This window comes from Lutjanus erythropterus, unplaced genomic scaffold, assembly GCF_056507025.1.
Source record: "Lutjanus erythropterus isolate fLutEry1 unplaced genomic scaffold, fLutEry1.hap2 Scaffold_525, whole genome shotgun sequence".
NCBI classification, from domain to species: Eukaryota; Metazoa; Chordata; class Actinopteri; order Lutjaniformes; family Lutjanidae; genus Lutjanus; species Lutjanus erythropterus.
Genome location: NW_028146716.1, coordinates 15,001 through 25,993, shown reverse-complemented (window position 1 = coordinate 25,993; position 10,993 = coordinate 15,001). Strand labels below are relative to the sequence as shown.

The 10,993-nt window shown below is 43.0% G+C and overlaps 2 protein-coding genes across 2 annotated transcripts; both read right to left on the bottom strand.

Moving 5' to 3' along the window:
• Window positions 1-13: 13 nt before the first annotated feature.
• On the bottom strand, window positions 14-3,527 carry LOC146303821 (actin-binding protein WASF3-like). Its single transcript, XM_084714352.1, has 3 exons — window positions 3,385-3,527; window positions 397-539; window positions 14-285 (listed from the first exon to the last, which is right to left on the bottom strand). The coding sequence occupies exons 2-3, from the start codon at window positions 527-529 to the stop codon at window positions 14-16; spliced, it is 405 nt and encodes a 134-aa protein (XP_084570478.1). The 5' UTR covers window positions 530-539; window positions 3,385-3,527.
• Window positions 3,528-5,307: 1,780 nt separating this feature from the next.
• Window positions 5,308-10,133, bottom strand: LOC146303820 (opsin-5-like). Its single transcript, XM_084714354.1, has 6 exons — window positions 10,002-10,133; window positions 7,633-7,838; window positions 7,394-7,493; window positions 7,035-7,139; window positions 6,387-6,610; window positions 5,308-5,854 (listed from the first exon to the last, which is right to left on the bottom strand). Exons 1-6 carry the CDS (start codon window positions 10,129-10,131, stop codon window positions 5,369-5,371), a joined length of 1,251 nt encoding a protein of 416 aa, XP_084570480.1. The 5' UTR covers window positions 10,132-10,133; the 3' UTR covers window positions 5,308-5,368.
• Window positions 10,134-10,993: the final 860 nt, after the last annotated feature.

The window sequence follows — 10,993 nt, the reverse complement described above, 5'->3', positions numbered from 1 at the left end:
GTGATTTGACCAATCACGTCAGTGTATGAGAGAAGCCACTGTCAGCCAACTCTTTCTTATATGGATGGATGGATGATGGACGGACAGACAGACAGACAGGTGGATGGACAGAGAGACGGCTGGATGGATGGGTGGATGCTGAACACCCACCTTCCTCCACGGTGGAGTCCAGCTGTGTGACCTTCACTGCCAGCAGGTCCACTCTCTCCTGCAGACTGTTCATCCTCAGGTAGAAACTGTTGGCCTCCGTGAACAGCTCACCAAAGATGTCCTCTGCATGACGGCCTGACAGACAGTTCAGAGAGACGTCAACAGGACACAGGACTGTGTTACACTGTGTTACCCCCCCCCCCGTCATTACAGCATGTTGTCAGGGTTACAGTGGTAACCACTCACTGAGTCCTCCCAGCTGTTTGATGACAGCAGCCAGCGTGCTGTTGGTCACACACTCCAGCTCACTGGCGACCCCATCAGGCAGAGCGCCACGACACAGATACCTAGGCTCAATGATCCGCTTCACCAGCGGCATGATGGCTCACCTGCAGACATACAGGTAGACAGACAGGTGAGTCAGACACACAGAGAGACAGGCAGACAGACAGATAGAGACGTGTATTAAATGTAAGTTATTAACAATAAACTTACAAAAAGGTAATGATTAAAATATAATTCATGTGGTTCATGTCATGTTCAGGGTCCAGTTCATCAGAGTGCTGTGAAACTGTCCCTACTATCAAATAAGTCAATCTTGTGTGTGTCAGTAATGGATGATACCTGCACACCAAAAGTAAAAACAGTCCATTTAATTAAGATATGAGTGTTCAAACACGATGTGCTTACACTGCAAAAATAAATACATAAATAAATAAATAAATAATAAGTTGAATAAAATCAGCAGCAGATGCTTCAGTCATCATCAGTGCTCTGATTATAGAAAATTATGAAATCGATTACTTTTGAGCCTGTGGACCTTTTTTGTGGTCAAACTGCTGGTGGCCATACAAAATGTTTCTAAGGGCCACTGCTGGCTCCGCAGGACACAGTTTGAGAACCTCTGGTTTACAGAAAACATGAATGTGTGTCAGCGCACATCTGGATGTCTGAACTCACACACACACACACACACACACACACACACACACACACACACAGTGTACAGCGCTGCAGTCTCAGAGGGCATCGCCATGGTAACACAGTCAGCCTTCACATCATGCTCTGCTGCCCACAGAACTGAACATGGTAACTGTTGCTAGGAGACAGAGCGGGGGTTGGTGGGGGGGGGGGGGGTCTTATAAGATTATTTGATTGTTTTCTAAATGTTTTCATACTGATTTCCTGACAGACTTGGTTTTAAGGTACATTCTCACTAGATCCCTCAGGTTCTCTGGTGGTTCCCTCAGTGATTGGTTGTTGCTCTGCAGGGGGTGGAGCCTAACAATGTCACCTTGTTGATAATAACAGTAATAATTAGATAATAATAATAAAGTTGTGACATGTGTCCTCTCAGTACTTCGTGTCTCTTTTCTTTCACCTGGTTTCAGAGCTCAGCTGCCCAACCAGTGGTAACTATGGAAACCAGCCCCCACCCATCCTGTGAGCACGCTCAAACACACACACACACACACCACACACACACACACACACACACACACACACACACACACACACACACACACACACCACACACACACACACACACACACACATCCTGCTGTCTTTGTGAGGACATTTCTGTCTCTGATGCTGATCTGAGACATTTTGACAAAGGTGAGCTAATGTTAGCCACGTTAGCTTGTTGCTCTCCTGGTTGTTAGTTTGTACTAACGTCAGTGCTTCCTGTTAGCTGCAGCAGGTTCTTCACCTCACCTGAATCAGTGGGAACAGGTGAGCTGACCCTGAACATCTCTTACTGGTCAAACACAAGCTTCAGTCCCGCAGGACGAGAGACAGTGGAGCCTCAGAGTTTAACCTTCAGGACAAAGAGATGAAGTCGACTCCAGGACGAGACAACAGGACGACAGAAGGAAGGAAGTCAAGAGTATTTTTACTTTTACTCCACAAATATGTGAACTTTCTCCGCCTCACATTTTCTAAACCGACTCATGAATTAGTTTGAGTGACTCTGAGATGAATTATTGATTTTTATTTTGCATCACTGTGCGCCGCCTTCAAACATCAGACTGATTTCAACCTGAATGGACGAAACAATAAGACACAGAAAAGACGACTGACTGGTGGATCCATCAGAGGACATCAGGACAGACGGGACGAGACGGAGACAAGATGTAATGATGATGATAAATAATGTAAAAGACAAAAAAGATATAATATGACATAATAAAACAAAACATGATGTAACAAGACATACAAAGATGAAAACGACATCAGATGTAAAAAGACAAAAAACAACGTAATAAAACAAAAAAACTGCATAAAAGACGTAACAGTCGTCAGAATGTGAGACAGACAGAGACGGAGACTCTGTGGGGGAGAAAAGGTTCAGTTGTATTTGGACAGAAACAGTCAGTAGAAATGTCCTTCAGAGGACGACTTTTTACTTTTATACTCTGAGGACATTTCAGAACCTGAACCTTTTCACTTTTCCTGCAGTAAACAGGTTGAATCAGTACTTTTACTTTTACTCGAGTATCTGTACTTCTACTGCAGTAAAGACTGAGAGTATTTCTGTCTGTTACTTTGATTGTAACAACAACACAGGGATGACATCACTTCCTCTGGATTCTGCTGTCTCCAGGACTGCTGTCATGTAACCATGACGACACTGAAACCTGCTCATCATGAATTAAGCCTCATGTTTGATTATTGATCAGTTTTGAGTTTCAGACACACACCTGCAGCCTCACTGTGGTTGGCTACTAGTCTGTCAGATCCCTGTTACCACGGTAACCACAGGTGTCCCCAAATCAACCTGTCCAAACGGCAGCAGACTGTTGTAATGTCACCATGTGATTATCAGTTATTGATCATCTGTCAAAGGGGATGATGGGCGCTAAAATTCATCTCATTACGTCATCTCACGTGAGTCACATATTATCTCCTCTCTCTTTCTCTCTCTCTCACACACACACACACACACACACACACACACACACACACACACACACACACACACTGTGCAGAGATGACTGCATTACGTAATGCACACAGATGCTTCTTATTGTGTGTGTGTGTGTGTGTGTGTCCGGGCCTGTCCTCACACTGATAGATGGATCGATGTATTGATCAGCTGATCAGCTGATCATCAGGCTCTGACGGGGTCCTGGTGAGATCAGGGACCGTCACGGCCCCGCGGATCGATTACAGCTGTGATTCGTTGATGATAATACGTCACAAACAAACCGATAATTGATCGATGAGACTCACCGCGGCCTGACGAGGATCCGGTTTGATCTGCTGAGACTCTGGTACGTCACAGATTCATCCTGGTCCTGGTTCCGGTCCTGATCCCGATCCTGGACCCCGAGTGATGCTGACAGACACAGAGGAGGAGGAGGAGCAGCTCGGAGCCGCTCGGCTCGTGTCGGAAAACATCGTAGCCGCTCGGCGATGACGATTTAAAGTAACAGGCGACATTAACCATCAGCGTTTATCAATGAAGTTAGAGTGAAGAAACATTCAGTGAATCAATCAGTAATCAATAATCAATACAGAAACATGGATCAAAACAGAATAACTATATCAAACAGCAGCGGAGAGTGGGGAATGTTGTCACATGTCTCAGTACGTCACAGTCAAACATTTTTTCTTTAATAATAATAATAATAATAATAATAAATAATTACATTATTATTATTATTATTATTATGTTAAAACTGAAACACGTCATCATCACATCAGAGCTTCAACAAATAAAAATAAAAACAGACGAGTTGACAGTTAAAAGTCTGATTTATTTTGACAGATGTTATGAATATTATCAGGACTGGGAGGGTTACTTTAAAAATGTAATCTGATACAGTTACTAATTACCTGTTAAAAAAATATAAAGTCAGTGGAGTGTACTGATGCTCCACCTGTTTTCACATGTTTGGATCTATTTTTCAACTACTGATCAATCTGGCAATAATTTTTCCAATGATTAATCAGTTGTTTGGTCCATAAAATGTTGATCAGAGTCCAAGACGACGTCCTCAAATGTCTCATTTTGTCCACAAGTCAAAGATATTCAGTTTACTGTCAGAGAGGAAAGAAACCAGAAAATATTCACATTTAAGAAACTGAAATCAGAGAATTTATACATTTTTTAAATTAAAAAATGACTTCAACTGATTGATCAGTTATCAAAATAGTTGGTGATTAATTCTGTAATTGATTAATAATGAATTAATGGTCTGTCTTGTTCATTAAAGTTATTGAACATGTTCTTTGTGTTGGACTGTAGGTCAGTTGTCTTCTATCCGGATCAATACAGTTATTTATCCACTTTAAGTCTTAATTATAGAATTTAAAGTCCAGATGAAAAAAAAACTTTGAGTTCATATTGTCCAAATATTTAACATCATAAACCCAACAGAAATTTAAAAAATCAACTTCTCTGTATTGTTATATCAAAACTCAATCATTTTTTCTTCCTTTAAAACTAAATATGATGTGTGCTGACATCAGCAAGAACCAACCAATAATATTGTGACATCCACCTGTCAATCAATCGTCAGCTCTCAGCAGCACACGTTACTGATCACCGTGTTTGATTACTGCACTTTAAAAAACTCACTGTAATTTCAATCTGGCATCAACCAATGTTAGCAACATGCTAACGCAGGCGCAGTGACATCACAAAGGACATGATGTCATAGAGAGGTTTTCAAAGTAAAACTTGATGAAAAGGTTTCAGCGTGTATCAGACATCTGTCAGGTAGCTAGTTAGCAACAGCATGCTACACTGGATCATGACACAATATTTATTTTCCCAGGATGATGAAGGTATGACCTGCCCTATTCTGCCTCTGATTGGCTGATATTCTGCCTAAAACTAAGCAACCCAAACCAACAAAGACAGCAAGAATGAGCCAATCAGAGTGAGAGAAGGGCGGGGCATGACTTTGTCATCCTGGGGTAAAAAAAAAAGTGTGATTGTGACATGCCCATTTTTCAACCTTAAAATCAAATTCCTCCCCCATGTTTAGCCCCGCCTCCTGTCCTGTCTCATATATTACAATATTTAGGACGTGGTGATCTGAGCGCGCTCAGTACAAGCTGTGACCTTCTGATGTTTTGGTTCTCTACAGTCTGTCTGTCTCCTGTCAGCTGATCAATATGTTTGTTTTGTTGTTGTTCACATGTTCACGTGGTCACGTGGTCACGTGTTGGCAGTTTAACCAGTCAGGTCAGAGCCTGACTGAGTCCGTCAGAGTCTGTCACATTCAAACTCCGGCCCGCTCTCAGAGGGGCGGGGCATGTCAATGTAGAACACTTCTTTGTTGACAGGCGGTGGCGTGCAGGGCGGGCTCCCCATCCCAGAGTCCGGACTCGGGACTGTCTCCGGCTGGTTCCAGGGCGAGTATTTCTTCTCTGAGCGGTTCAGAGGAACTTTGAGTCTGGCTCCGCCCCCTGCTGCTGGGCGGCCGTGCCCGTCGGCCTTAGGCTTGAAACGCTTCAGTTTGACAGTGTCCTTGGCGTCGCGGGTGCATGGCAGCAGGATGGCGACATCTTTCCGGAACTTGGAGCTGAGGCCGAAGTAGATGAGTGGGTTGTAGAAGCTGGCGGACTTGGCGAAGAGGCGTGTGAAGATGCTGGTCAGGTTGGGCACATGGAAGCCCCACGCCGACCACATGGATACCACAGCGTATGGAGACCACGCCAGGATGAAGGCCGTACAGATCACTATGGAAACCTGCAGAAGACGAGTTACAATGAACCAATGAGAAGCCTCATGTCGTTAGCGATAGCACTAACATGCCTAATGGTTAGCATGGCTAATAAGAGTAGCAGGGTCAGAGTCTCAGCAGCTCCTTAAAAAAGATTAAAATACAATAATCTGAAAATGTCTTAAATATGATTTTCATTCTGGTCTTAAAAGTTGATTGGAATATTTAAAGTTAGTGTTACTTTTATAAAGTTTCATTAACTTCAGTCTTGATTTTAAATATTTTTGGTAAAACAAGTTAAACTCTTCAAGTAAAATAAATACTTGATACTTTTACTGCAGTGGACGTCCTCAGAGTGGACAGAGAGAGAACGGTTAGCATTAATATCAGGAGTTAATTCTTCACTGGTTCAAGAAAAACTTTCAACTGAAACATTTCTGTAGCTGTGAAATACGTCTTCAATGACATCATGAAGGTGTCTGATCTGACGCTGATGTGTGTGTGTGTGTGTGTGTGTGTGTGTGTGTGTGTGTGTGTGTGTGTGTGGTTCAGACTCACGATGGTGACGTCTCTCTCGATCTTCCTCTGGCGGTCGGTGAGGTCGCCGTCTGCTGACAGAGCGTTTCCTCTCTTCACCGTGTTGATGATGGACACGTAGCAGAACAGCATGACGAGCACCGGGATGAAGAAGCAGAAGATGAAGATGGAGATGATGTAGGAGCGGTAGACACTCGAGTACGTCGCTTTGGCCCAGTCGATCTCACACGTTCCATACCCACGATCTGCAGGGGGTGGACCACACAGGGGTCAAAAGGGTCAGAAGTCACAGGGGTCAGTTCTACATAGAACCATTTGCTTGTGAAGAACCCTTTTCTGCAGAGAGTTTGTCAGTGGTTCTTTTTAAATGTATACAGAACCTCCCGAATCAATCAATTTTTACTGTGTTCTTGTACGTAAGTGACCATCATAAATAAGGGTTCTAGATAAAACCCTTAGAATATAAAATGGTTCTTAGGAGAACCACCCAAGGTGGGTTCTAGATTAAGCCCTTGGCATACAAAAATGTTTTTGGTAAATTTTCCTGGGTGGGTTCTTGTTGGCAGCTAGGTGGAACCTTTAACAGATTGTTTTGAATATAATCCTTTATGATTAGACAACAGAGATGTTGTTGTATATTTTTGTAGAGTTATTTTGGCGGGTTCCTGCCTGTGTAGCTCCCCCAGCCGAGCAGTGGTGCTCCAGACCAGAATCCAGCTGTGATCCAGATGAGCAGCAGACAGACGGACACACTGGTCCTGCTGATGTGACGAGCTGAAACACAACATTCATTCGTTAATGACGGACTCACCCTCTGGTGCTCGGACGATTCACAACACACAGAGTCCCCAAAGGACGATATTTGAACCACGAAGGTCCCCGAACCTCAACAGAACACAGTTAAATAAGGCCTGTGGTTCACACATGTTCTGTTCTATGACAGAAAACACATACGCCTACATTTAGATGAATGCTGAGATCTGACCAATCAGGATGCTGCAGTTAGTCGAAAGACTGTGACCTCTGACCTCTGCTCGGGTGACATCCTTTGATGTAGCGAGTGATGCTGATCACCGTCAGAGTGTTGATGCTACTCAGACCGAACACCAGCGTGAAGAAACCGTCCACCTGCAGGACACAAACAGGACAGATTATCATGACAATGAAGACGGTCCTGTCTGTCTGAGCCGCTCAGGTGTGTCTCAGGTGGGTCTCAGGTGTGTCTCAGGTGGGTCTCAGGTGTGTCTCAGGTGGGTCTCAGGTGTACCTCACAGGTCCAGATGGAGGAGATGAGATAGCCACTGTCCTGAAAGACATTAAAGATCTCGATGATGCCTCTGGAGTAGCCGAACACGGAAATGCTGGCGTCCGAGACGGCGAGGTTAAAGGTCAGATAGTCTGTGGGCTGCAGGGACGCTCGCTGTCTGTACAGGACGAAGAGGACGATGCTGTTTCCAAACCAGGACAACCAGCCTGAGGACACAACAGAGACAGACCACTGTCAGAGACAGAACCAACAAACTGTAAAACACTTTGTATAAAAGCTGAAATCTGCTTATGAACACTTTTCAGCTGAGGATAGTCAATATGATCAATATGGGTCAGTATTGATCAGTCGAATTTTCAAGCTGCTGCTGTTGACTCAGTCAAAACAACAAAGGAAACAGTTCAAACTGAAGTTGAGCTTCAGGGCTGTCTCTTGTTTCTGATCTGGTCCACAGGATCTCCAGGCTCAGCCAGATCAAAGACAGTGTCCAGTTTGTCCAGTTTGTCCAGTTTGTCCAGTTTGTCCAGTTTGTCCAGTTTATTCTCCCAAACGGACGTGTACACTGAGACCATGGACACAAATCTAGTGCTCTCTGAGCACGTCGCCTCTAGTACTTCCTGTGTCCACCTACATCCTGTCAGACCTGAACTTGACGTCATGTGACTCTGTCCTGACTTGATCTTTGCTCATGTTGTATCAGCTCTCAGATGTTTGTCCACAACCACTTATTCCCAAAGGGTCGTGGGGGTGGAGCCTATCCCAGCTGACACTGGGTGAGAGGCGGGGTTCACCCTGGACAAGTTTCCAGTTCATCACAGGACTGACACACAGAGACAGACGACCACTGACACTCACACCTACAGACAATTTAGAGTCACCAGTTAACCTGCATGCATGTCTTTGGACTGTGGGAGGAAGCCGGAGAACCCGGAGAGAACCCACACAGACACGGGGAGAACATGCACACAGAAAGACCCTGATCCAGCCGGGGATCGAACTCAGGCGGCAGCGCCGACCACTGAACCACCGTGACGCCCTGAAAGTGATCAGTGAAAAGTTTTGTTTTTTGCTTTAATTGTTTTCATGTCTAAACTTTGTCTGTGTCAGAAAACAGAAGTCACAACTTCAAGCAATTTAAAAGTTACACAAACACAATCTTACCACCGTCACTGTATCTGTGAGCACAGAGACACACAGTCACTGCTTTATTTTTCAAATGATCAATCTGCCAATCATTTTTCAATTAATCAAAAAAAAAGTAAATGGTCCATAAAATGTTAGAAAATGAAGAAGATGTCTTCAAATCGTCTGTGTGCTCAACCTGAGATCAACCTGAGATCAACCTGAGATCAACCTGAGATCAACCTGAGATCAGCCTGAGATCAACCTGAGATCAGCCTGAGATCAGCCTGAGATCAGCCTGAGATCAGCCTGAGATCAACCTGAGATCAGCCTGAGATCAACCTGAGATCAGCCTGAGATCAGCCTGAGATCAACCTGAGATCAACCTGAGATCAACCTGAGATCAGCCTGAGATCAGCCTGAGATCAGCCTGAGATCAACCTGACAATAGAAGGACATTCATTTCAAAGTTGCTGTGTCAGAAAACACATAAGAATTCAAACAATTTAAAAATGTGTTAAAATCCTTCAAAGTCTCAAACATCTGCTGAAAACACAATTCTCTGTAATATTAATAATCATCTTGTTTTAAAATATGAAAATGTTGGTCCTGTAAAGTTGTGTTCCAGATTTCTATCAACAAAAACCTGGTCAGCTAAACCGTAAGGACGCCCGTCTCACTTCCTGGTTTAAAAAAGTCAGGAATACTGATCAAACTCTGGAAAACTTTCTATTTTTAGACAAATTCATTCAATAATATTTCTATCAGATGTGTCTCAACCAGAACATGTGGACTCTGTCGTCCTAAATCAAAGGTCAAAACACACATTTCTATGATTTAAAATGTGTGTTTTGATGAACATGAAGAGACTCTGAGACACTTAAAAAAATAAAATGTCTGCTCACCATGACGACGCTGTGAAATGAAAACATGGAACATTTTGTCGACTCTTTAAAACATCGACTCACAGATTTTCCATCTAACAGACAAGATAATAATAAAAGACAAGAGTTTGATGTTTGAAATTTACAGAAGAGTTCAAATCAAAATACAGTTTGACTGAAGCGTCGCTGCTTTTTAGACAAATATTAAACAACAGAAAATCATCATCATGATGAAAATAATAATAAATCAAAACATCTTTCAGCATTAAAACATTTACAGCCTGATGAGCTTTAAAGTGTCCAATCAGAGAGTCCGATTCTGCACCTGAGAGACCAGACTGAGGGTCAACCCCTGGTACCCACCCAGCAGCAGCAGGTACACTCCGATGATGGTCTCTCCCTGGTCAGACAGAGGAGGGTCTCGCCCCCCCCCCAGGATGAAGCTGTTGTTCCTCCAGGGGGGGCCGCCGGCGGGCAGGCCGCTCGCAGACATGATGAAGATGAAGATGAAGCAGTGAGGACAGAGAAGACGAGCTGCTGGACGTCCGTCTGTCTGTCTCCGTCTGTTAATCCGAGGTAAATTTAGACTCTGATCCTGTTCAGCTCTCAGCAGGAGAACTGACCTCAGATCAGAACACACAGGTCACAGGTCACACCTCTGATTGGCTCTTTGACTGATGACGTCATCCACACTCAGCAGGTGAACTCCCTGTCTGTGTTCATCATGAAGGACAGCTGCTTTAATAATAATCAATAATCAAATAAAATAATAGAAAGAGAAGAAACTTTAAAGATTCAGTCACATATGAAACAAATTAAAATATTTGAATAATCATGAAAAATATTATCTGCTCTGTTTTTCCACTTCAGTGCATCTTAGAGGGAAATATTTTCATTTTTAAATATTTCACATGAAAAGATTCTAATGACATTTTCAGTATTTTTACAGATGAAAATACTCTTTAGTATTTGAAGTACCACCTCCAGCAGTAAAATACTGCTTTAACATAAATACAATAATCACTAATAATAAACATATGAAATATTAAATCAGTGATTGTTAAGTACATTTTCCTGAATATACTTGAATACTTTTACGTTCTGTACTATTTTTAATTCAAGACTTTTACCAGTAATAGAGTATTTTTATAATGGAGTATAGTTACTTTTACTTCCTCCATCACAGGCGACGACCTTAAATGATGTTTATGTTGATTTAGTTACACATCAGCAGGAAGCTGCTCCGTCACCTCCACGTCTGATCAACAACAACAACAACAACAACAACAACAACAACAACAACAACAACAACAACAACAACACTCACTCCTCTGTACATAAAGTGACTGTTGATG

What these genes read in the sequence shown, in the direction of transcription:
- LOC146303821 (XM_084714352.1), bottom strand. Translation starts at nt 529, where the DNA reads ATGCCGCTGGTGAAGCGGATCATTGAGCCTAGGTATCTGTGTCGTGGC. An exon ending in CAAACAGCTGGGAGGACTCA is followed by an intron (nt 286 to 396) that starts GTGAGTGGTTAC and finishes ACTGTCTGTCAG; the next exon opens with GCCGTCATGCAGAGGACATC.
- LOC146303820 (XM_084714354.1), bottom strand. Translation starts at nt 10,131, where the DNA reads ATGTCTGCGAGCGGCCTGCCCGCCGGCGGCCCCCCCTGGAGGAACAAC. An exon ending in CCTCCATCTGGACCTGTGAG is followed by an intron (nt 7,494 to 7,632) that starts GTACACCTGAGA and finishes TGTGTCCTGCAG; the next exon opens with GTGGACGGTTTCTTCACGCT. An exon ending in AGGATGTCACCCGAGCAGAG is followed by an intron (nt 7,140 to 7,393) that starts GTCAGAGGTCAC and finishes GTTGTGTTTCAG; the next exon opens with CTCGTCACATCAGCAGGACC.